The 27,801-nt window shown below is 39.6% G+C and overlaps 3 protein-coding genes across 3 annotated transcripts; 2 read left to right on the top strand and 1 right to left on the bottom strand.

Annotated features, from left to right (window-relative positions):
• Window positions 1-56: 56 nt before the first annotated feature.
• Window positions 57-10,230, top strand: LOC124277964 (methionine-R-sulfoxide reductase B1-like). Its single transcript, XM_046713687.1, has 4 exons — window positions 57-200; window positions 3,319-3,461; window positions 4,097-4,214; window positions 8,248-10,230. Exons 1-4 carry the CDS (start codon window positions 146-148, stop codon window positions 8,265-8,267), a joined length of 336 nt encoding a protein of 111 aa, XP_046569643.1. The 5' UTR covers window positions 57-145; the 3' UTR covers window positions 8,268-10,230.
• Window positions 10,231-13,013: 2,783 nt separating this feature from the next.
• LOC124277905 (ribonuclease P protein subunit p21-like) lies at window positions 13,014-17,298 on the bottom strand (the record flags this gene model as incomplete). Its single annotated transcript, XM_046713630.1, has 4 exons — window positions 13,014-14,093; window positions 14,803-14,885; window positions 15,743-15,843; window positions 17,152-17,298. Coding segments are annotated over 4 exons (453 nt in total), but the record flags the coding sequence as incomplete, so codon positions are not given.
• On the top strand, window positions 17,297-22,658 carry LOC124277963 (protoheme IX farnesyltransferase, mitochondrial-like). The gene is given in 7 exon segments (XM_046713686.1): window positions 17,297-17,630; window positions 18,391-18,814; window positions 19,589-19,713; window positions 20,174-20,244; window positions 20,794-21,026; window positions 21,977-22,224; window positions 22,227-22,658. Coding segments are annotated over 7 exon segments (1,437 nt in total). The 5' UTR covers window positions 17,297-17,474; the 3' UTR covers window positions 22,407-22,658.
• Window positions 22,659-27,801: the final 5,143 nt, after the last annotated feature.

Genomic DNA, 27,801 nt, shown 5'->3' with positions numbered 1-27,801 from the left:
TAGAATCTGTCCGAAACATCGTCTTATGTAACATATGCAAAGCGCAGCTTGTTACTTTCGTACATTTCTAAGTTCGGGAAGGGGAACAAGAAATAGAAGCTGGTGCAGTTAATCAAGGAAGTAAAAGTTATCGCTTTATGACAAGATGTCATTTTGCGGGTGGTCAAGCGGTGAACAATATAGAGATCATTTCGAGAAAGGTTGGTAAGATTGGAAAAAAATCGAACAATATATAACTACAGTCCGTTTGAGTCAGAAACGGACCGATGAATTGCAAATTTTATGATTGTACAAAATTGCCACATAAATATAAATAGTACACATGTTTATCATTTACTAATACCCAACAGCTTTCTTATATTTGAAAATTTTCCAGACTCCACCAAAAAAGTTCTTTAAGAAACTATCATCATTGAAAACGCAAAAGTTGTTATCTGTCGCGGCGGGGTGAAACCGCTGAAACGGAACAGCCAGTCATGGCGGGGGACATCTCAAAATCTATTCCGGGAGACCTGTCGGTTCCTCGTCTGTCGTAGTGTCATAGTCACGACTTAAAGGGATGACAAGTGGTGCCACAGTTGCCTGTTGTAAGCCATCCCGAGACCAGTAACCTTGTTCAATGACGTTAGCTGACTTGTTGACACAGTTTTGCCAAGTTTCAGTCGTGATTTTGTTAAGGGATTCCTTAACCAAAACCTCTACGTCACGTAATTCTAAAAGATGTGTTTGATCTGGCAACATCTCCTTTGACAATACCCCATATCATTTCAATGGGGTTAAGGTCACAGTGATAGGGTGGAAGTCGCAGAATATCGTGACCCTTACTTTTTATGTAACTGTCAACTTTGTAGAAAGGTTCACCTTTGTGGGTTTTTATGATCTCATATAGCTGAAGCTATCTGCGATCTGAAATTTGTCGAGCCATGATATCATATCACCTTTTTGACTGTTTGATGTCGGGGCTTTACTGTCGGGGTCCTGCACGCTGTTGTATGGGGCATTGTCCATTACGATAAAAGACTTCTCTGGTAGAGCTGGTACCAACTTGTTTTTAACCCAATCGAGGAAAACCGCACCATTCATCTCGGAATGGTAGTCTGTTATCTGTGGACTTTGCCCTGAATACCAAGTCGCAGCCTGGGAGAAAGCCTTTGCTGGAGCAACCAGCATGGAGAATGATTAGTCTCTCTCGTTTCCCTAGAGGCAGCTTTCTTAGTTTCTACGTGACCCCTTATCACCCCCATCGGGTACCCACTGACTGCTGGCAGTGTGCGAGGCATTGACCCAGGTCTCGTCCAAGTACACTGGCTCGAACCCTTCCTCGCGCTTCTTCTTTATAACCCTGAGAAAATTATTTCTCAAGCGAACAATATCAGAGTTCACAGAGTTGACCTATTCTCCCGAAATTTTTCTTATACCGATACCCGAAGAGTGTAAGATTAAGCCAGAGTGTGTACTTTGATACTCTGAGGTTGTGTTCTTGCTTCAAATGCTTTTTAAAATTTTCAGCGACATGTATTTGTTTTCAGAATAGAGCTTGTTGATAAGACTGCCTTACAAGGTTCTTTTGAAAGTTGTCCAAATGTTTTAATTTGTGTGATTTTGACACGACCCCTACCTGCTTCGCATCACCCTCACAATGTTTGTGTTCCAGAACATTTGTCAGTACCCTTGCTGATACACCTAAAGCTTTTGCTGCCTGCTTACAGAATTTATTAATGGCATAAAATGGTTTGCCCCTTTTGGCTTCAGCACGTAAAAAATCGTACACTTTAATCATCAACTGTTTCACATCAGCATTCAACTTCATTTTTCATCAGGCATGTGTATCCCGTGCACTCTAACGAGATAGTCGCTGTTCCGTTTCTGCGGTTTCGTCCCGCCGCGACAGATAACAACTTTTGCATTTTCAACGATGATAGTTTCTTAAAGAACTTTTTTGGTGGAGTCTGGAAATTTTTCAAATATAAGAAAGCTGTTGGGTATTAGTAAATGATAAACATGTGTACTATTTATATTTATGTGGCAATTTTGTACAATGATAAAATTTGCAATTCATCGGACTGTACTGGCAGTAGGTTAATTGTTATGCAACTAAGATAAAAATTCTACCAGGGATATATGCTTAATTTTTATAATTTTATTGTTTTTGTCTTTAAATAATTTGTGTATAACTGATGTAGTGATTAGGCCTATATTAATTTATTTAACATAAGGGCATTCTGTCCAAAGAAGAGCTATGAGAAGATTATCATGGGATACACCTAATCTGCCAGTGTTTTTTCGCAAGACTAATGACATAAATTAAGGATGTTAAGTAATATCAGTGAAGCGAAAATGTTCTCTTAAATAATTACTAGCCAGTGCTATGATTCTGTAGCTTAAGGATCTCTGTACCATGCACAATTAAAATAATTACATAACTATAGCTGAAGGGGTCGTTGTCGGCACAGGTACTACAGACACGTACCCCAGGTACGTTTCTGTATACAGATATGTACCCTAAACAAAGTCAAAATACAGAAACGTACCCGGTACCCTAAAATGCGGACGAGTCCATATTCCGCAATCCAAAAGCGAAACCGTATGTAGTTGTTCCCGTTCAACTGATTCCCGAGTGGTATTCATGTGCGTCGCGAAACATCCATTACTGTGTATTCTCATTACTTACATAACGCAATCAAATGTATCTAATACAACAGTATGACAGTTCCGGTCAAGAATATGACACAATGGGAATGGAATCGTCCTAGGGTACGTTTATGTATTCTCATTATGGCCACGGGACATATCTGTAGTACCCACAACGACCCCTTCAGCACAACTATAGACAAGGAAATAGAGCTTAGGGACCACTCATATTTTATGGCTAGGGAGGTGATGATTTTTATGGAGAAACATGTACAATGACAATGACTAAACTACCACCCCACCCCCACCCCCATCCCACCCACCCATGTACAAAGTAAGTGACACCCACCCTACCCATCCTGCATGTAATGTACAAAATCAATGACCCCACCTTCCCATAAATTTTAAGCTTTTAAAAAAATATTGCTATGCACAAAATGCTGACCCCCTAGTACATGTGTACAAAATTGATGATCCCCCTTCCCAGATTGCCAACATTGGGCCAACGTCTGAATGCTATCTGGGTTCTTCCTTGCCAGAACAAATGGGTGACACCCCCCACCCCCACCCCTTTTAAAATCATCATCACCACCACCACCACAGATATCTAGTCATGAATCATGGAATACATTTGATGTCATAGTGTAAATTTAACTTGTCATCTTATAGAAGATGTTTATGTTTCAGGTATCTATGTTTGTTCTGCATGTAACAATGAGCTGTTTCACAGCAAGACCAAGTTTGAACATTCTTCCCCTTGGCCGTCCTTCACAGAGTTGATACGACCAGACAGTGTATCACGGCGACCAGAGTCACAAAGGGCCATGAAGGTAAGACGTCAGTCAGTGTTGTGCAGAGCTACAGATAACTTTTTGCGTCAATGAGTTATGTACTCGCTTGTGTTCATCTCAGTTGGGTATCCTAATTTTCCTTTGAGTAACCAAATAAATTGTACCCATCTCACTCAAACTCAATTGGGTTTTATGCCAGTTTCCATAAATTGTATAATATGATAACGTTTAAATGTCAATTTACGTGTTTGTTATCTATATTTGAACTGTAATACGAGAAACGATAAGAAAGACTGCAACTTGATAAGTTCATGTGTTGAAATAGAATCTCTCAATATACATAAGTTATTTTATCTCTCCAACAGTATCCAAGCTAAGATTTGACACTGTTGTGTGTACGCATGCAAGATCAATTTATTGAGTATTTACAGAAATTCAAGCATACTTGTACGCAATAGACTTAATAGGAATTGCGCTTTCACATAAATACTTTGCATTATTAATTTAAAGTGTGAGATTGCATGCAGCTTTGACTGTGTTTTGTCTTTACTTTGTTTTTTCAAATGTCATGTGGCCAGTGTATACTTTATGTTGACAAATATCCTGTAGCTGGTGCTTATTTATGCTGATGTGTCCTGTTACCATGGGTACAGCTGATTGGTATGTGTTGACAGATTTCCTGTGGCAATTGTGGTAATGGACTTGGACATGAATTTATTGGAGATGGACCCAAGAAAGGCCAATCAAGATTTTGAATATTCAGTGATTCTCTAAAATTTATCTCTAATGATAGTAAGTACAAATGTTTCATTATGTATGTGTCCTTATATTAAGTAACCACTGTCACATACCATAGTAACCACACAATAGAATAAGGTTTTATAAACTCTATTCCTCCCCTGTAGGTACAATAAAACCCCAATAACTATACTAAATCTAAACTAATTCCCAAAGGACTAATACAACTAACTAATCTAACTACCTAAACTAGCTGCACATACATTCTGCCTACCTCTAATGTTGATAAGGATATACTGTCAGCACTACGAACTATACTTATTTCCTAATACCCACACTTATAAAAACATGACTACAACATTGAATACTAATGAAATAGACAAAAACAATGAGAACTGCCACTCTATGGTCTTTCAGATGTGTAACAGCTCTTCATGAGAATGTCAATGGACTTTTGTTCCACTTTTTGACACATCCTGTGTATAGGTGTGTTACCTCTCACACCTAGGCGATGATTTCCCTGAGTAGAAAGTGCCTGTGTAGTTGATGATGGCTGTGCCATCTACATCTCACTTTTTGTCGGAGATACTCCTTACTCAGTAATGGAGACCCTTGTCTCCTTACGAGCAGAGATATTTGACTTCTCTTTACTCTAAGGTTTAACCGACCAGTTCCGGGAAACTACAATACAATACAGGTAACTACAGTTACTCATAAAGGCATGTGTCATTACTTATACTTCACACACTACTCTGGTTTACAATTCTAAAGGCAGAACTGTTTAAATGGAACTGAGTCCTCATCTTCATTAAGTGACTATGTATAATGTTACAGTATATGCATACCTATATATATCTAGAAATAATCCACCATGGTGATTCAATTAAATAGACTCTTAGGTGAACACGATGGTGATCTCTGACTGATATTTAGGTGAACACCTTGGTGATTCTGGGTGACATGTAGGTGAATATCAGTTGCTTGAACCCATGTAGGTGAACACGATGATGATTCTGGTTGACTGTACAAATTACTGCCCTCTGCCACTATTTATACTGACCTCCCATACCCAAGCTACTCTACACCTCCCTATTGTTCATCAATTAACTCCCCAGCTCTGTGGCCATACCTGGTCACGCTTCCCTGAATATAACCCTGTTCCCATAGTATTACCAGATAAAATCTAACCAAAAAAACTCAAACTTTAATAACCCACTTTAACAATACCACATTACATGTATTTTAATTACCATAAGCTAATTCATATAATACCACATTACATGTATTTTAAGTACCATAAGCTAATTCATACAAACAAAATCATCTGAGATCTTGACACTGACCACCAATATCAAATTTGAGTAAACAAGAGAAACAGGTCTACTACACATCACACATGGAAATAGTCTGTATGTAAATTAACAACCAGAGGTGTTTTTCTGGGCAAGACTTCCACCCGTATCCCCCTTACATTTTAACAATGAGGACAAATTTCTTTGAGTGGCATTTTTAGAAATTGGATATGTCTTTCAGTATGTTCAGATACAATTAAAGAAACATGTTAAAACTGATCCTTTTCAGATGAGGAATATATATTCAGGTTATATGATTTAACTAGAATGTAATTTAAGGGGGGATATGGGCAGAAGTCTTTCCTTTTTCTGGGGTTTTTATAAACTTCAGAAAGACTAAAACCAGGTAAGATTATCTGTACAAGCTCCCATCCATGGTTTTAGTTTCATCGACTTTGTGGAGGACTAGCCTGAGATAAGTTATGAGTTCGAGTTTGTGTCAAGTCATTCAGACACCAACAGATCATGTGATTACTTCTTAGCTTGACTGATACTGATCCATCATGTGATATAAGAACATGTGACCAAGTTTCCGTTTGTGTCAAGTCATTCAGACCCAACAAATTATGTCTTAGGGACGTTCATAATTTATGGCTAGGGGGGGTGATGATGTTTTTATGGAGAAGCATGTACAATGTGAATGCCCCACCCCCTAAAATTTATGTACAAAAAGTAAGTGACCCCTCCCCTTTCCATATTTTTACAGCATAATTTTAAAATATTTTTATGTACAAAATTGTTGACCCCCAACAAACATGTACAAAATTGATGACCCCCTATCTCACACCCAGAACAAAATGGGTGACACACCCCTTAAAATCATCAAACACCCCACCCCACAAGCCATAAATTATGAACGGTCCCTTAGATCATTAATAATTAATTACAAAGTGACCAAGTTAAAGTTTATGTCAAGTCATTCAGACCAAAAGCGCATGCGCCGTCACAATACACACTATTTAATTTTCTGTATACATACAAAATACAATATGGGCTAATATGAATTACCAGCTTCTCTTACAATGACCTTCCAGTATTTTTGTCAGTCAAATATTAAACAATGCATTGTAATGTGTTTCAAGAAATGCATATTTACCCGGTACATCAAATCTTAAAAATTCTTGACTGTACGTATTTCGGAGCAGGTACAAAAGGAAGACTTAGCTGTAGAAACTTGGTCATAGTGGCTATTTTTATCCCCCGCAACGCGTTTTGCGGGGGGTATTAAAATGGACTCCGTCCGTCCGTCCGTCCGTCCGTGCACTTTTGTCTTTTCCGGAGCAGAACTCTAAAACCGTTCACTATTTCGTCACCAAACTTGGCACATAGATAGATCTGGTGGTGTACTGGTGCCTTTTGGTAGTTTTGGAATTCTGAATAAAATATTTTTGGCGTTTCCATGGCAACAAGTTTGACTTAGACTGAAATTGGTGGTTGTGCTCTTTTCCGGAGCAGAACTCTAAAACCGTTCACTATTTCTTCACCAAACTTTGCACATAGATAGATCTGGTGGTGAACTGGTGCCTTTTGGTAGTTTTGGAATTCTGAATAAAATATTGTTTTTCCATGGCAACAAGTTTGACTTAGCCTGAAATTGACGGAGCAGAACTCTAAAACCGTTCAATGTTTTTCACCAAACTTGGCACATACATAGATCTGGTGGTGTACTGGTGCCTTTGGTAGTTTGGGAATTCTGAATAAAATATGTTTGGCGTTTCCATGGCAACAAGTTTGACTTAGACTGAAATTGGTGGTTGTGCTCCTTTTGGAGCAGAACTTTAAAACCTTTCAATACTCTCCTTCCACTTTTCTATATACACACCTAAATATTAGACATAATCATAACTCGTAGACATAATCATGAAGAGTATTTTGCCATTGCGGGGGATATTGATGATCTGGTGGTGAACTGGTGCCTTTTGGTAGTTTTGGAATTCTGAATAAAATATTGTTGGCGTTTCCATGGCAACAAGTTTGACTTAGACTGAAATTGGTGGTAGTGCTCTTTTCCGGAGCAGAACTCTAAAACTGTTCAATGTTTCTTCACCAAACTTGGCACATAGATAGATCTGGTGGTGTACTGGTGCCTTTTGGTAGTTTTGGAATTCTGAATAAAATATTTTTGGCGTTTCCATGGCAACAAGTTTGACTTAGCCTGAAATGGTTGGTTGTGCTCTTTTCCGGAGCAGAACTCTAAAACCGTTCAATGTTTCTTCACCAAACTTGGCACATACATAGATCTGGTGGTGTACTGGTGCCTTTTGGTAGTTTGGGAATTCTGAATAAAATATGTTTGGCGTTTCCATGGCAACAAGTTTGACTTAGACTGAAATTGGTGGTTGTGCTCCTTTTTGGAGCAGAACTTTAAAAACCTTTCAATACTCTCCTTCCACTTTTCTATATACACACCTAAATATTAGACATAATCATAACTCGTAGACATAATCATGAAGAGTATTTTGCCATTGGATATTGATGACTTTGTCTTCTTGTTACTAGTGAACATGTAACGCTAATTCTTTCATGACCTGTGTATCATGATGCGTGACCTTGCTGAATCATTTCACTGATTTCACTGATACCATATAATAATATTTTATGTCTCATGATATGGTGCTGTGAACAAAATATGAACAAACTGATTGTCTAAAACTAAGAAGTATAGCTTCTACGAAATTGGGATAGGGCATATATTACTTAAAGCTATAAATATAATGGAATGATTTAATTTTCAGAACTGAAGTCCACATCGTAGATATTGAATCCTGGTGCAGCCCTTCCGAATCTCAGGATGTTCTACCTCACGGCCAATCAAGACTGACTCAGCTCCACACTCTTTGTCTCTCCACACTCTTTATGTTCTTTGTTTAAATACAAACAGATAATTGCTATGTTATTGACAAAACATGTCAATTTGCTTGCTCAATTTCCATTTTTGAACTTCAGAAATAAAGTGTGACAATAGAAATGTTTAGGAGAGGAAGAACTACTGAACCCATTCTGATTATTCTTTTTATGAAGCTATATAACTGTCAGGATTTGTTTGCCACATATTTGAATGTGATTTTCAACACTGCTAGAATGTTTGGACAGTGCTTCTTGTTAACAGAGTGACAAAAGTTTGAATACTACAATGATATATAATGAGAGGCACATGGATACCTTGTGTATCTCACTGGCTGACCTGATAAGGTTTATATTCTCCCCTGTGAAAATGTTGACAATTACCAGTCACAGTGTTATAAAACATGTTATTTCACAGGAAAACCATACCTACATCAGGACACATATGTGCCAGATAAGCCTTAATGATGTTGATAGCTAATTGTGTCATTTTTACTACTCCTGGGTTCTTTGAAGGAATAGCCATTAAGATGTTTTTCTTATTTATTGACGGGGCAGTGGGGTAGCCTAGTGGTTAAAGCGTTCGCTCGGCACGCCAAAGGCCCGGGTTCGATTCCCCACATGGGCACAATATGTGAAGCCCATTTCTGGTGTCCCCCGCCGTGATATTGCTGGAATATTGTTAAAAGCGGCGTAAAATCAAACTCACTCACTTGGTCACTCTTATTTATTGACACTAGCCTAGATGGTAATATACTTTACTGTAAATTCATGTCAATACTTTTTGAAGGATCAGATTCTAATGGTCAGTTCATTTGTTTACTCATTTAATTTCAGGCTTACTTCACTAAATGCTACAATGATTAATCTGTCTGAAGTCTATGGGGCCTTTATTCCACTGCTGCAACATGCATGCATGTGCCATGTGAGGGGGCTGTTACCAGGAATAATGAGGTCATCTAGTCCCACTTGCCCTTCTCTGTACCAGCTCGGAGCGTGTGAAGCTGGGTGGCCAGAGCCCCCTGTGGGAAAGCCCCTAAGTGGAAGTAACTCCGTCTAGCACAGACTTGGGTGACTGATTACTGGAGAGCCTTGATAGAGCAGAGAAGGCTTGTACACCGTCTATGATGTATCATATATGTATAGTGATAATTTATGAGGTACTTAGCACTACACCAAATACTTAATGTGGTTGCCATGTACCAGCTTCTTTCTCTGCTGTATCTGATGTACATATAATTAGTATTTAATTTTTGGGGACACTATGGTAAGATTCAGCCTGGCAAGTTTGCTATTCTTCATATGAATCAGACAGGACACTTTATTTTGTGGTACATATTTTTGTTTTGGGGGCTGTTATATTTGTACTGTTTGTATTATGAAAACATATCAGAATAGGGAACTGTTATCAACAACTTTCACAGGACACCTGCTTTATATGTAGTACACCAGAACACCAGTAATGACAACTGTGGTAACAGGTTATATGTTCTAGTGTGTAGTAGTGAATATGCACGGAATAATTATCTAGTACAACAGTTGCAAACATTGTATACCTACAGATCTGAATAAAGAGACTTTACTGTGGTTCATGATTAACCTAACTGTACTACAGATGTATGTATGTTCTATGCTGCACCATGTCTGTGCCACAACACTCCTGTAACCAGGTGATATCAAATTGTGGGAAGGTATCAAACCCATGTACAAAGTATGTGAAACAGTGTACTAGAAATATGCAAGAAGTGAGTCAGGTGTGTTTTTTTGTTCTGGATCGTTCAAAAGTTTATGCAATTCCTTTGGTTGAGGAAGTATCCTCTCATGCAATGTTTCCCCTTTTTGGGAGAGTTGATATTAAAAGAACTATAATTTTATCCTGTCTTGTGTTTCATTCAACGGGTGTGATGCTGATTAATATGAAATGTGAGAAGAGTCTATGAACATCAGTGTGCACAGTGCATGCCCATTGAATTAGCATTCAAATTATCCAGATTAACACGTTTTTATACAGATTGTTCTGATACACAAATGGACTAATGAATTTTTCTATATATATTGTTGAACCTAGTAACCAACTCTGTATCCAATTTAATAGGGTTTTTCAATACTACATCACAGCAACCCAGGGGAAATCCAGCAACATACCAGCAGTTATACCACGCTGGCTTACAGTGTAATCAGCAACATCCCAGTTATACCACGCTGGCTTACAGTGTGTAAATTGACTTTAAAATATTGTGTTTTGTCTACAAATGCCTCAATGGCATAGGCCCAGAATACCTGGAAGGAACTCCTTACCCCATACACTCCAGAAAGACAGCTCCGTGAATCTGAACCAGTTATATCACACTCTCTGTGCCTCAGGGTTCAGTTAGCTCAAACTGGAAGGAAATCCTGCAACATGTCTGCTCTGCCACTCTACTCTGGAACTCTCTCCATCACCATTAAATCACACTTGACAGTGTGTATTCCTTCAACAGCCAGTTATCAAGACTCATCTGTTTTTCACTGCATTATGACTAGCAACTAGTCCCTTATTGTATATATGTATTATTATCCACTCACTTTGTTAGCGCTGCAGCATGGGCCTTGTGCATGGAAAGTGCATTATAACATTCACATTTATTATATTATTACTATTATTATTATTAATCCTGCAACATCCCAGTTATATCACACTGGACGGTGTGTAACCTGCAACATCCCAGTTATATCACACTGGATATGTGTAACCTGCAACATCCCAGTTATATCACACTGGACTGTGTGTAACCAGCAACATCCCAGTTATATCACACTGGACAGTGTGTAACCTGCAACATCCCAGTTATATCACACTGGACAGTGTGTAACCTGCAACATCCCAGTTATATCACACTGGACAGTGTGTAACCTGCAACATCCCAGTTATATCACACTGACACGGTGTGTAACCTGCAACATCCCAGTTATATCACACTGGACGGTGTGTGTAACCTGCAACATCCCAGTTATATCACACTGGACTGTGTGTAACCTGCAACATCCCAGTTATATCACACTGGACAGTGTGTAACCTGCAACATCCCAGTTATATCACACTGGACTGTGTGTAACCTGCAACATCCCAGTTATATCACACTGGACATCCCAGTGTGTAACCTGCAACATGCCAGTTATATCACACTGGACTGTGTGTAACCTGCAACATCCCAGTTATATCACACTGGACAGTGTGTAACCTAAGCAACATCCCAGTTATATCACACTGGACAGTGTGTAACCTGCAACATCCCAGTTATATCACACTGGACAGTGTGTAACCTGCAACATCCCAGTTATATCACACTGGACTGTGTGTAACCTGCAACATCCCAGTTATATCACACTGGACTGTGTGTAACCTGCAACATCCCAGTTATATCACACTGGACAGTGTGTAACCTGCAACATCCCAGTTATATCACACTGGACAGTGTGTAACCCTGCAACATCCCAGTTATATCACACTGGACAGTGTGTAACCTGCAACATCCCAGTTATATCACACTGGACTGTGTGTAACCTGCAACATCCCAGTTATATCACACTGGACAGTGTGTAACCTGCAACATCCCAGTTATATCACACTGGACTGTGGTGTGTGTAACCTGCAACATGCCAGTTATATCACACTGGACAGTGTGTAACCTGCAACATCCCAGTTATATCACACTGGACTGTGTGTAACCTGCAACATCCCAGTTATATCACACTGGACAGTGTGTAACCTGCAACATCCCAGTTATATCACACTGCACTGTGTAACCTGCAACATCCCAGTTATATCACACTGGACAGTGTGTAACCTGCAACATCCCAGTTATATCACACTGGACAGTGTGTAACCTGCAACATCCCAGTTATATCACACTGGACAGTGTGTAACCTGCAACATCCCAGTTATATCACACTGGACTGTGTGTAACCTGCAACATCCCAGTTATATCACACTGGACAGTGTGTAACCTGCAACATCCCAGTTATATCACACTGACAGTGTGTAACCTGCAACATCCCAGTTATATCACACTGGACTGTGTGTAACCTGCAACATCCCAGTTATATCACACTGGACTGTGTAACCTGCAACATCCCAGTTATATCACACTGGACTGTGTGTAACCTGCAACATCCCAGTTATATCACACTGGACAGTGTGTAACCTGCAACATCCCAGTTATATCACACTGGACTGTGTGTAACCTGCAACATCCCAGTTATATCACACTGGACAGTGTGTAACCTGCAACATCCCAGTTATATCACACTGGACAGTGTGTAACCTGCAACATCCCAGTTATATCACACTGGACAGTGTGTAACCTGCAACATCCCAGTTATATCACACTGGACAGTGTGTAACCTGCATCCCAGTTATATCACACTGGAACATCATCCAGTTATATCACACTGGACAGTGTGTAACCTGCAACATCCCAGTTATATCACACTGGACAGTGTGTAACCTGCAACATCCCAGTTATATCACACTGGACAGTGTGTAACCTGCAACATCCCAGTTATATCACACTGGACAGTGTGTAACCTGCAACATTCCAGTTATATCACACTGGACAGTGTGTAACCTGCAACATCCCAGTTATATCAAAGGTTGATAGAAGTAAAAACACTACTAAACATCTTCCCAAACTTTAATTCCTTTTCTTTCTTTCAGTATGTATAAAGATTGGAAGACAAAGAGGTGAGAACGACACAGCTAGAATACTTTCACTACTAGTCCAAGTAGCATGAATCATGAGAGTGACCAGCGTTTGTGAGTGTTCTCTGTTACCACAACTACTAAGCATCATCATCTGGTCATTGTGATTAGCACTGCGTAGTGATAGTAATTTGTTTTACATTTACCTTCACACAGCAAAAAGAAACAGTCCACTAGATTACCCATAGATGTGGACCCGTGAAGGTTCGGGTTAGAATTTGTCTTTAGTAACCCATGCTTGTCGTAAGAGGTGACTAACAGGATCCGGTGTTCAGGCTTGCTAACGTGGTTGAAACACGTCATCACATCCCAACTGCAAAGAACGATGCTCATGATGTTGATCACTGGATTGTCTGACCCAGACTTGATTATTTACAGACTGCCCTGGAATATTGATTAGTGCAGCATTAAACAACAAACCAAACCTATAGGTGACTTTAATAGATACACAATGCTCACAGAGACCAGGTCTCAGTGGCCGCCTCCCAGGGTTTCTTGACCTGATCTACCTGTGTTCGTGAAGAGGCATGTTCCACCACTGAATAAATGTCAACTTGGTTTAATGCCCCTCTTAGCATTATTTCTGTTGCAATGGCATGTCAGCTTGATATGGGTGAAAACTGATGCAGGTCTTGGGCACTCACAACTCAACAACGGTATAGTGCTGACACATCTAGAGACATAATCAGGGACTTGAAGCCATGATCACAGATTTCTGTCATGATGGAAAATTACATCTCTGATATTCAACTTGTGGCTGCTTTGTCAACTGAGGTGATCATGTTCATCAGAGATACTTCTGTGTTCCATGTCTGGAAAACCCAATCTGAAGACTGTCAGGAAGCCCTTGTATAGCCACATGTCTTCCACAAGATTATGTTTTAGCAAGCCATGCCTCTTCTGTATCTGCCCATAGCTGATGATCTGGTTTCCATGGAAACCTCTTAGTAGCTCCACATTCCAAACATGTGACTTTTGTTAACTTGATCTGTTTCCCTGAATAGAATACAAACATAACCATAATGATCATCACAAACAAAAAATGTTACAATTTTCATAAGCAGTTGTTCATTGAACAAACACAAACTGTAATGGTTTCAGGATTGTAGATCTCTAGTGGTGTTCACCATGTTCACCTTGACCTCACTGAGATAAACATCTGTTAGCATCACTTACAGAAGCTACAACAAATATAGTCTGCATCATGTTTATCCATGTTTTCTCTGGTGAACACAACCTTACATGATGCAATGAAATCAAATCTAATTTTTACATCAAACAATACCCATGCAAGAGATTATACATTTCAAATTGGGATAAAATCCTATGAGAGACTTAAGTGATCATATTTCATAATCCTTAAATATTCCCCAAGGCCAGTGCTTCAGCCAGGATTTCTTTCAGTGTTGCCAATTGGCACCTTAACTACCAAAATGTGTGCCAATGCAGTTGAGACTTTTGACATTCATAGACCTGTGGATTATATTAAATGTTGCATTGAAAAAAAGTGCCACTGTATATTTTTTAGTGTCAATGGCGCAATGGCGCTTGCCTGGCTGAAGCACTGCAAGGATATATCTTGGACATATATCTAATATGAAGCCTGCTGATACGGTGAACTGCTGGAGGTGAACCTTGAGCTTTCCAATACAAACATAATAACCCTGATGTGTTGGAGATCTAAAGTCCTCATTACAATACTCACTGCCTGTCCTGACTCTCGCTGTCAGCCCTGGCAGAAGTAACACACTGCACATCTTGCACAGCGTCCTTCTCATGTCTGGGTGTCTGATGATGAGAAACCACACCTGTTGTCAAGCTTATTATATTGCTTTAGCAGACATTTTACACTTAAACAAGTCAGATGATAAACTGATAACACGACATTACTGGTTCAAACATTTTAGATCTCCATAAAACAAACTTTCATGCACCAGCAGAGATGTCATTGATTCAAAATGTTAGCATTGTTATATCTATATAGATAGAAGTTATACATCTAAAATATAATTTATTGATTTCTTACTTTAACCTTAATAAATGTAAATGTTTCTGTGGTATTGAATTTCTAATTTAGTATTGATGTTAATAAATTTGTATTGTTACAGAATCAACATTATCAACACATCAATACCATTATACAATTCTTCAGTCAGTCAGGAAACTTACTGGAGTAGTGGATCTCATTGTAATGATATAGACAGTTATATGTCATCTCTGGAAAGGGTCTGGATGTAATTTCATGAATAGAAGGGTAAATTTAGACCAAACGAGAAAACAATTTTTACATGAAACTTGTAACATTATGTGTAAAATGACATGGCCAAGCATGTCATATGGTACCTCATATAGATATGTACTTAAAATATTCTTATATTAATCACTGGTTAACATAGATTCAAAACACTAGAATCTCTGTGCTTGCACAATTTATCTAGGGCAGCTTGACTATACACCTGACACACTTTCATTACCTCAAGTCTCAAACACCTGTCATGGTTACAGTTTTGGATTGCTGATCCAACATATTTAGTCAGTTAGAAATGGAAAATCCTTCTCAGAAATTAGAGAACGTGATACAGTAGCTAGATTTTGCGACTTCATGTACAACCTGAGTACCACATATTCATGTCTGATGAACTTACAGTCTCAGAACTTGTCTCTTGGCAAGTGTCTTCAGTGTGTGAATGTAATAGCGACACAGACTGACATCATACGGAGAGGTTCCCAGACTCTGGTGTGCTGCCTGTGGAAGACATAGGACAAATTCTGAAACTCATAGCATACTTGTTCACACTGATGACCTTGTATTTAATGTTATAACGTAAAAGTAAGTATAAGATATCTTATTTTCTTCAGTCCTGTTATCCATAGTGATCTGGAAATACAAACTACATAGGGTCCGTTCATATTTTATGGCTAGGGTGGGTGAAAATTATGCTTACGAAATATGTGTGTGTGTGTGTCCTGGGTACTGCATGATAGAATTACCCACGAACCGGCCCCTGATATTTAACCCGAACCGGCCCCTGATATTTGACCCAAACCGGCCCCGAGAAGTAAATATTTCTACATTGACATATTGATTAAAGTTCCTTTAACATAAATGACGAAAACATATTACTCATATGTCTTTACATGTAATACCGATTTTTGAAAATATATTAGCGAATATTAGTGTCGATGAGAGGCAAGTGAACATGCAAGTCCTGCTGATCACGGAGATCCCGTGGTAGAGGACATTTTATGTAATTCTTTTAAGAATCTAAAAATCAATTGCAAAACAATACTGAAGTAAAACGTGTACTAACATTTCGTTGTATCGTATCCACAGAATTGACACATTAATTCAATACAAGAATAGCGCATAAAACCAATATAATGAATTCACGTTTCACCTTTGTTATGCCCAAGTTTCCAGTAACGAAAAATAATGTCATCCTTCATCTTTTCGCATGTTTCCATGTGTGGAACATTTGTCAAGATTTTCAACACACATTAACCACCTTTCACAGAGTGAATTCTGCTAACATTATGAAAACTAAAACATTCTTCAGCGGAAGACCTGGGCATTTAACCAGCATATACAAGACATCTGGACAGAATATTCACAGGGCATCAAGACTCCATCCCAGACCCTTATTCTAATAACATCTCTCATAACTAAGAAGTAGCTTCAGAATCATCCACAGGCACAATAAGGAAAAGGAAATCTTCATGTCTGTGTATATATATAATAAATTAACTGAAATCTTCATGTCTGTACATAAATTAAATAAATTGAAATCTTCATGTCTGTATATATATAATAAATTAATTGAAATCTTCATGTCTGTCTGATTAATTGTTTGTCTGATTACCGTTAATTAACCCAGGGGCCGGTTCGGTTGCGGGGCCGGTTTGGGTTAAACATCCAAGGGCCGGTTTGGGTTAAATATCCAGGGGCCGGTTCGGGTGTATCCCATGATATGGCAAATCAGCATTTATAAATACTTGCCAACTGATAGATTTATGCACAGTATAAGATTTACATTATAACACACGACGTACTAACCTGATACAAAAAGTTAATACGTTGAAAGGTTTCTTTATTGGCTATACCAGGAGATTTGTTTTTTCCCCATCTTCTAGTTCTATCGACGACACAAGCCGCAATCTCGCGTCTTACACGACCAATACTACTTCCGCTGTCACCCGGAAGTCAAGTACCACGCATAAGTGAACTCGAAGAACGTGTGTCAAGAATAGTATGATATGTGACTTGAACAACATATACAATGAAATATGTGAACAAATACTTTAAAGTATTCAATTCTCATCCACAAAATGTTATTCTGAGTGGCACCTACGTACGTTTCGGTTGTGTTGCCGGTTACGATGCGTCTGTCATGTAACCCTTGTATAACCTTGACGAGGATCAATCGTGTCCGATGGAGGCGTCTGCAGACAGTAAACAGTCAACAGTTAAACAGACACAGGACGTTACACACGAAAGCCTTTTCACCAGGAATCACGCAGCATTTTGTTAGACATGTAAGTTGGTGCAGTGGTATTTCAGACGATTCGTTTATTGCCTTCATAAAACCTTCATAAAGAAGTTGAAAAACACTGCCAATGTATCTAAGTAAGTTTATCATGTTTCTGCACTCGAAGAACAAATGTTCAGTTACGTCAACTAATATATTGTTTACTGATATTTGGTCTGTTGATGGAGAACATGCTCAAGCCACTTTCATCCACAATTGTTATAATTAGCTATACTGAATGAGTGAGTGAGTTTAGTTTTACGCTGCACTCAGCAATATTCCAGCTATATGGGTCTGTAAATAATCAAGTATGGACCAGACAATCCAGTGATATACAGCATGAGCATCGATCTGAGTAATTGGAAACCGATGACATGTGTCAAGCAGGTCAGCGAGCCTGACCACCCGATCCCGTTAGTCGCGTCTTATGACAAGCATGGGTTACTGAAGATCAATATTCTAACCCGGACCTTCAGGCGTCTATACTGAATAAGCTTGTTTGGTTTATCTCGGTTTTGATCAGATAATAGCTGTATCACAGTATATTAAAGTATTAAAAGCGATGCAGGTATTAGGCCATTATTTTGTTGGTGAAAGCCACAGACATTAATTAGTATGGTGCAGTCTGAGGGATGTAATTCTTGTCTGGAAGTACACAGTGTGCAACTGCAAGTCAACTGTATTTTGTCTTTCTTAACAGCATACAAAAGAAGTCATCTCTTGGCATTTGAATATAATGAAGAACAATCATATATTTCTTTTTTCAGTATGAAACTCGTGCAGTACCTGACGAGAAAGACTCCCCAGGTTCCTTCCAAGGGACAGAGTCCAACCCTGATGATGAGTTGGAAAACATCACACTGGCCCCTTCAGCTACACCCAAGGACTATGTGTCACTTCACTTTCGCACAGCAGCAAAGCTAGTACATCTCAATGCAAAAAATGTTGGTAGAAATTTAAGTGTTATTCTTCCGCTCGGACAAGGCATTCCATTTTCATCTTCGAAGAGTAAGGTGAAAACATTGTTTGTATCAGCACCTCCAGTGGAGATTGTCAGTGATGTTCACAAAGATGTCACAGTACCGCCAAAGACTACAACAGCTACTGATGATAATCTGTGGAGAGAATGCAAGTTGGATTTAAGGCAGCTACCCCAGTACTACCTCAAGCTTTCAAAGATCAGGCTAACTGGTAAGACAGTAGTGGATATGTAATCTAAAGTCACACAATCTTTGCCTTTACTATGTGTAACTTATGCCTGAAGACTGGTATGAACAGAACCATTACTGACATGACGTTAGTACCCCATCCCATTCAAATCTGAATCCTCAGAGTTGTACTATGATTAGTATGAAGTTTGTCGTGTATTTAGTATCTTCCATAAATAAATGAATTTAACATGTTTACACAGATATGTTTTACTAAAGAATATTCATCACTGATTTTGTGCCTGTTGTATAGATCATCACACGGTATGTTTTTCAACTTTTAAAAATTGTCCAGGCTCTCAGTTTAAAAGTTCCTTTACCCTGTAACAAGCCCTGAGGATCCATGTTAGAATTGGTCTCAAGCAACTCACGTCGGTAATAAAAGGCATGAAACAAATGAGAAGTTGTGCTTCTTGGCAAGAACAATGTTGTGATTTGTGGCTGTTTTAAATTCTATCTAGCTGAAGGAAGTAATGAATGTTCCTGTCTTGTTTACCCGTGAAGGTCCGGGTCAGAATGAACTTTCAGTAACCCATGCTTGTCGTAAGAGGCGACTAACGGGATCTGGTGGTCAGGCTTGCTGACGTGGTTGACACATGTCATCGGTTCCCAATTGCGCAGGTCGATGCTCATGCTGTTGATCACTGGATTGTCTGGTCCAGACATGATTATTTACAGACCGCTGCCAAATAGCTGGAATATTGCTGAGTGTGGCATAAAACTAAACTCATTCACTCCTGTCTTGTTTACTTTGCAGGGCTGGTGGTGCTGACATCAATGGCTGGGTATGCAATGGCACCGGGAGCTTTTGATCCTGCAACATTCATTCTCTGTACACTTGGTACTGGACTGTCCTCCTGTGCAGCGAATTCTGTTAATCAGGTACCGGTAATCTTATGTTTGGTCAGCACCAACATGTCACATCAACATGATCATCAGTAGCCATGGTAGGAAGCTTCAAGCAGGCATGATGTAGACAGCACCCATCATTTATGATCCTAAGATTAACACCAGGTTAATAACTACTGACGTCTCTCAGCAGTATAGGTCAGAAGAATAAAGTTGGATTGGAAACCTAAAAAAATCATCTTTACACTGAATTATAAACTTTCCACTCATCATGCACTGTATCCCAAGTGATGTGGAGGTGTTACATGTGTTAATAGAAAGTTTGTATGGCAATACAGGACTGACTGATCACAGATAGGAGATGAAAGGGCACAACATTAAATAAGGAACAGAACCCTGATATATTTCAGAATATTAATTTCAAGAAGTACAGAACAGCCCAGCAGATTATTTGGTTGTGTCTGATGTGTGATGTTTTCACGGTTACTTTCAGTTCTTCGAAGTCCCATTTGACTCACAGATGAACCGCACAAAGAACCGAGTGTTGGTCCGAGGTCACCTGAGGTAAGTTACACATTCACAATAATTTTGTTATGTGCATTATTAGTGCAAGGTATAATTTGGAGAATCTTATACATGTACCTGTTCTTGATGTATTTGACTTCTTTTGAACCTAACCTGTGAGCAGCCAAAGCGGTATCAGTATATGCAACAATATGAACAATATCAAATAATTCTTATCAACATCATTTGCTCATATACTTATGCTGTTACCGTTTTGAGGCTAACAGCTGATCTGAATACTGACCATTATTCATTTACCATGTATACTTGTCATCTGAGGAACATTAAATATTAATTTTATCAACTCTATAAATGAACAGTTCTACTGGATGGCTGATTTTGAGACTGTATTCAGAAGGCCATGGTTATGAATCACTGATTTTTGTGATAAACATTGTATCCTACCTCTTGTATCATGGGTATCTGGATCACAGGCTCCCTTACTTAAAGTACGAAGGATATTACTATGTCAGTGCTATACTGAGGTTGTATTTTGTAATCGGTGTTTGCTGTAACAGTGGATATGATATGGCTCCCTCGTTATTCTAGCCATCTCCATAGTATGATCTTTGCTGGTGTGTGTGGAGTGACAGGCATCTCAATGTTGGGTCTGGGAGTGAACAGCACGACAGCCCTGCTTGGGGCCTTCAACCTTGGACTGTACACTCTAGCCTATACCCCCATGAAGAGGCTGAGCATCACCAACACGTGGGTGGGGTCCGTGGTCGGTGCAATACCCCCCATGATGGGCTGGGCAGCGAGTTCTGGCGGGATTGAGTCAGGTTGGTGTTCATATTCATCATAGTGATGTTTTTTTAAAAACCTCGGTGGGTAACAGTTAGACCTGGCTCCCAGCACTCATCCTTGTTGTAAAAGGCAACTAGATTGGTTAGTGTGGTAATGTGTGAGTTGTCTGATTGTATCCCATTTGTTCAGTACACTCTTACTTACCTCTTATCTGTAATCTATACTCTTTAATAAAGTAAGAGAGATTGGAACAATAACTTCGATTTTCCAAAAGTGTGAAAGATATTAGTTTCTAGTAAGAGTTGTATGATAATAATAAACAAATTGAGAACTCATTAAAACAAGTAGAGAATTATGACAGCAGATTTTGTCTTGAAGGAAGATTGGGTTAAGATGGGAAGTTGATGATTTAATTTGTTATCTGAAGTGTGTCAAACATTGAATACAGTGTAACTGTTTTGGTGATTTGAGGGCATCTGTCTCACTCCTCTGGTCCCATATTCCCAGTCATGTCTTAGATGTGTTCAATTGGGGAGAGGCTTTGTATGGATGTTGTGCAGCTGTAGGTGACCAGTCACAATTTGTGCAGTGGGATGAAATGTTGGCCTTGTTGATGGGACAGCAAAGGTGTTGGTCTGTTGTCCCAATAGTATTGTCCAGTGACCTTCCCATGCAAAATATGGAGAGATGTTCACTCAGTCATACTCATAGTGATGCCTTTCCGCAACATAACTGCTGTACCGCCAAATCTGTTTTGAAGTCTGGTTCACATTGACGTGATGTTCATTTTGATGTGACCTGATAAACAATTCATGAATCATAACGATCACAGTTTGCAGTGCAGGATTGGTAACATCTGTTAGTAGTGACATTTATTGTTAGCCTTCAAGACAAGCATAGAGTACACATTTGATATCACTATTTACCATTCTGTGCTCTTGTTATATTGATCATGAGTAATGTTTGCTATCTTCTTCACCTGTAGGAGCCTTGTTGCTTGGTGCGATCCTATATGCCTGGCAGTTCCCTCACTTCAATGCCCTCAGCTGGAACCTCCGTCCAGACTACTCCCGCGCAGGCTACCGAATGATGTCCGTCACTAACCCAGCACTGTGTAAACGAGTAGCTTTCCGCTATTGTGTGGTGACCACCGGCCTGAGCCTCATGGCTCCAGCTATAGACTTGACCACATGGACATTTGCTGCTGGATCACTGCCACTTAACTTATACTTCTCTCGTACCTAGGTTACTGCTTCTACCGTGATGGGGACAGTAGGTCATCACGGAAGCTGTTTAGGTTTAGCTTGATACATATCCCACTGCTCCTAGTGATGATGTTGGTATGTAAGAAGTCCCAGGATAAGACAGCTGAAAGTCAGCTACCTTCAAGTGAACAACTAACAAGTGTACAGTAACAGACCACAAGAGTTTTATATATGGTGTGATTTGTTGTTGATGGTCTGCAATACTGTGATATTGTATGAGTTGTCTCCCTTGGACAGACACGATCCATGATGCACCAAGAGGATGAATCAGGTTAACAAATTTCTCGAAACATCTTATGTAAGCTGTTGGAGAATTCATTTCTGTTTGGTCTGTACACACTCAGGGGAAACATGAAAATTTGCAAACATTTGTATATGAATAAATATTGTTTTTTTTGTTTTCTTAAGAATTATTGTTTTGTTGACACTTGTCATATATGTTACAAAAACCAGGATGATACAGTAGCAAGTCCACTAGGATATTTCCACCATGCTTCACAGTCTCCAGCTGATAGTAGTCTATACAGATAAACAGTTCTGATCATGTGCCACAACCCAGATAGTGGGTAGTCATAGTAATAGGACACTTCTGTTCCATGTAAACCCTGATGTAGTGTTCCCAGGAGAGTTAATCGGCTTGAGGAATAATAAGAATTGAGAAATGTCTCTTGATGTTTTAGCCTTATTAGAATCTGCTAAAAGACCAGGACTGATGAGGTTGGAGTAATGGTGTTGCCACAGTTGGTAAATAGGAGGAAAAACACCTCAGTCATAGTGTTCCTGGGACCAGGGAAGGCCGAGGCTAGGTTGACTGACTCTAGATTTGGCACTCCCTTTAACTGCTCATCATAGTACTTGTTTATTGTTTAAAGAAACATCCTCTGATGGTTGTTGTTGGTGGACAATGACACTTAACGTCTATTAGTGGTCAATAGATGGATGGCATGCTCAATTCTGTACAGGAGCTTCTCATTGCCGTTTTGAAGCATGTCTTGATGAGAGCTAGCATAATGTGGGATGTTTTTCACTGTATTCATATGTATGTTATGCTTAAAGGGTTGTGTAATCATCTTCTCATGTAATGCACTACCAGACTTAAATCAAAAGGGATACAATATGGAACAAAAGATGAGATACTTAACATGGAGATAGTCTTTAAAAATAAGTCAAACCTCTCTGTCTCTAAGTTGTAGGAACCAAGGCAAAAGATTAAGGCAAGCAACAAAGTGACCTTTTGAAAACCAAACATGTATATGTTATAAGAGATAACTATCAGGTCCATACACAACACCAGATTTCAAGACTACTATATTTTGGTTGTTGCCAGGGAAGGGGACGGCAACTTGGGTGTATTGTTATACTCACTGTCTCAATCAGGATTGGTGTCTTTGTTTAAGTCATACTAGGAAAGTACAACCAGAAATTATTGAGAATTTATAGATTGTAAATGTTTTATTTTTTTCACTCATTACTGACGTATTAGATGTGAATATTAGCAGAACATAACTCCAGATTCAAAGATAGGTGAACAGTTAGTATTTTGTCAAGTCACCGTGGGCAGCAATGCAGGCTTCAATGCGGCGGGGCATACTACTGATCAAAGAAGTTAGAAAGTCGTTGTCCATGCTGTCCTAATATCGGACCACCTCTTCTTTCATTTCAGCAATATTTGTCAGAATTTTCTTATTGACACTTTCCTTCATAAGTCCCCAAACATTTTCTATTGGATTTAGGTCAGGGCTATAGCTTGGCCAATCTAATAGTGTCATATTTTGGGTGCGAAACCAGGCCTGTGAATGCTTTGAACAATGTTTTGGGTCGTTGTCCTGCTGAAAAATCCAAAAATTTCCATAGAACACGTGAGCTGATGGAACTAAATGTCCCTCGAGAAAATCTGTGTACCGCTCACTGTTCATATTCCTTTCAAATACACAGAGGGGCGTTGCCCCTAACACAGATATGCCACCCCACACGTTAAATTTCGGACTTTGCTTTGGGCGCTGATACAAAGGTTTTTCAGTTGGTTTGGTCCAGAATTTCAGTGTATTAGGAAACAGCGACACAGAACTTTCATCTGAGAAAATCACATTGTCCCAGTTAAAATTTGTATGCTGTAAGCACCAGTTCAACCTTCACTCCTTTTGTTCAGGTGATGGAATTCCTCGATTTTTCTGCCAACCCATTGCATGCAGCTCAGTTCTTATTGTCTCCTTACAGACAGCCATAGTTCCTCTATCAATCATATCCAGCCTTAAGTTTTCTAAACTCCTTTTTTTGGTTTTAGAAACAAGAATACCAAGCCGCCTCCCGTCACCGACAGTCAATTTTCTGGGCCTACCTGCCTCCCTTGTGCTCAATGGCATATCCATTTGCAATATTTTTCAAAACACGATAAACAGTGGACAAAGGGGTGCATGTTCTACTTGAAATCACTTTAGCTGATCTTATGTCCTTGTTATAATACTCTAAAGTCAACTTCCTCTTCTCTAAATCATTCATACTGAGGATCACTGAAAATGTTGTCGGCTAGCAAGTAAACAAAGGTGGATAACTCTTCACAAATTTAATGAAAAAGGATTAACGGAGTTGTCTCTCTTGAACGAAACCAAGCACTTGATAGCTGGTCAAGGTTGTTTATACTAGAAATCCAATTAAACATATTCCTAAAATTCTCAATAATTTCTGGTCATACTATATCTTGAAGAACTGATTCTGTAATGTAATCTTACCCTGTTTTAACTATTTCTTACTATCCATTTGTCATCAGCAGTCAGGTGAGAACACTGAACTTGTTGCCAAAGTCTCAGTCTGCCTCACAGTCCCTGAACCACATTATTTCCCCTTCTACCCAGCCCTTTCTGCAAAGCAAAAGCCTAAATGAAGCAAGTTAGATTTTCCTCTGAATCTCCCATCAGTGTAGGCTCCATTTCAATTTAGACAGAATTATGTTTTCCTATCAAAATTATTTATATTCCTACACTAAGCTTGAATCTACTTTAACGATTGGCAAGTGTGGGTGTGTGTACGATTCTTTTTCTGATATTTTGACCTGTCCGAGCTGTTCCCGGGATGATTTTGCTTTCTCCACAACCTGAAGACAATGATTCCCGTTCGGCAGATTCTTTCAAGTGCCTTATGTGGTTTGTCGATTTTAGGTCCGGACTCCGCAATATTTGAGCTGTATGGTGGCAATATGTTAATAATCCAGTCTGGACTAGACAACCCAGTGATCAACAGCATGAGCATGGATCTACGCATTTGGGATACGACGGCTTGTGTCAATCAAATCAGAGAGCCTGACCACTCGATCCCGCTCTTACGACGAGCATGGGCTGTACAAGGCTAATTGTAACCCGGATCTTTGCGGGTAACGCACGGTGCAAACTACACAGGGTCTTTGTACATGCTTATGTAGCATTATATATTACAACTGACAAGGCTGGCTTGTTGTGTATGACAGCAATGCGGTATCCTAGTTCTACCGTTTGGTCATCATTACGGACAATCATGTTCAGTTCATCATACATTACAGTGGTGTGAATGAGAGCGATACGGTAACCTGGTGGTTATAATAGTCTGTCCTACAGACCCTGAAACAAATATACCCAATGTAGCCCATGCAAATCTAGAATATGTGCCAAGTCTAGGTTTCAAGTCTCTGAAAATGAATAGAGTCTCAGGGCTCCTTTTCATTATTTTTTATATATCTTTCTTGTAAAATATACTGAACAGCAAAAGAAACACAAGTTTCGAAAACATGAAATTTTATGGTAAGCGTTCATGTTTATGGAACGTTCATGGTAAAGTGACGTAATGATCCCAGATGAGATGATGTCATGCAATTTGACGTCCATACGAACCATTCGCACAAACACACCAACAGTGCAGCAAAACCATAATTTTAGCACGTGCATCGACGGTTCTGGATGGAAACATGCATTTCACTCTGAGGTATTCTTTATAAAGGTTTGTGTCAAAAACCAGTTCAGTATTGACACTAGGAGGTGTACACGTCACACAAACGATGCCTAGACTAACGACTGAGCAGAGGGGGGTGGCCATTGGAAAGTTGCACGGAGGTAGCTCTGCAACCGCTGTAGCTAGGCAATTGGGCTGTCATCTTACCACATTACACGACTTACTCAACGTCATCAGCAAACCGGGGTTGCTGCTGATCGTCCCCGTACCAGACGGCAACGAGTGACAACTCATACGCAAGATCGGTTCATCCGGGTCACTCATCTAAAGAACCGAACTCAAGCAGAAACAGTAACAGCAGCCTTAGTTCTTGGGTCAAGTGGAGCAGTGTCCAGCGATACGATTAGGCGTCGTCTTCGGGCTGCTGGAATCCACTGCCGACGGCCATATGTGGGGCCAGTTTTGACACGTCAACAACGCCAGCAGCCCTCACACAGCAAGGGTGTTGATTGATCATCTGGCACGGAACAAAGGTTAACATTTTTCCATGGCCGTCTCTTTCCCGGATATGGCTCACTTTGAACATTCTGGGACGAAATTGGATGAAGGATTGGGGCAGGTAGACAGCCACTCACACTTGCACAATTGGAATACAGATTGTGTTTGAGCGGTGTTTGAGCGGAACCAGTTGCCTCAGGCAGTCTTTCAGACTCCAGTGAACTCAATGAGGCCACGTTGCACGGCCTGTGTGCAAGCTCAAGGTGACTATACGCGCTACTAAAGAGACTGTCACTTTTCGCGTTCAGGGGTATCTCCATTTGACGGACTGTGATCAATTTGAACTTATTGCTATTCAATGTCAAAAGCAACTTTCAACTGTTAAATTGACAGTGTTTTCTATAGAATAAATGATTAGACATGTTTGGTTGTCTTCTATTAAAAAAATTGACAAATAGCCAGACTTGCGTTACTTTTGCTGTTCAGTGATATGTTCATTTCAGAGACTAGTTGTTTGTCTACCTGGTGGTTAAACGTGTGGTTTCTGTCGAAGACGCATGCGAAGACGCATGCTCGATTCCTGAACATGGTATAGAGAAGCACCACGTGTATGTGAAACAGGTTAGGGCTGCATAAGGTAGCAGTGCATAACAGGATCACCACTTACTGTTCAATAAAAATACACAATACCACATCAGTTCGCGTAAAGTGGGAGAACAGGTATAACATATTATATATTGAATTACACCTTCTCAGTAAAGTACAGAATCTAGTACTTTTGTTGGGTTGAGTCCCTTCCGAGATTCGAACCCCCACCCCCACCCCCACCCACAGAGTCAGTCGCATAACCCACTCAGCCACGAAGCGTGATTTACAAACAAACTCAAACTCTTTTATTCTCAAAAGAACCACTCTTTGTGGTACAAGAGAAAAATTATAAACATTTGCAATACATCTACATAAAGGCAACATGGCAGAAAGTACAATGATAGTTTTGCAATATAAATACAGCTGAGCTACAGTTTACAAAATAATCATTTAGTCTTTTTTACACTTGTATCAACTAGGTTTAGGTATTTTGCTAAATTTTTGATTGTGCAAGGTATTGCTTCAGGAATAAGTTATTAGA

Source organism: Haliotis rubra, unplaced genomic scaffold (genome assembly GCF_003918875.1).
Source record: "Haliotis rubra isolate DU_JTF1 unplaced genomic scaffold, ASM391887v1 Scf23, whole genome shotgun sequence".
NCBI classification, from domain to species: domain Eukaryota; kingdom Metazoa; phylum Mollusca; class Gastropoda; order Lepetellida; family Haliotidae; genus Haliotis; species Haliotis rubra.
Note: the sequence above shows the minus strand (reverse complement) of the source record. Positions and strands in the feature narration are given on the sequence as shown.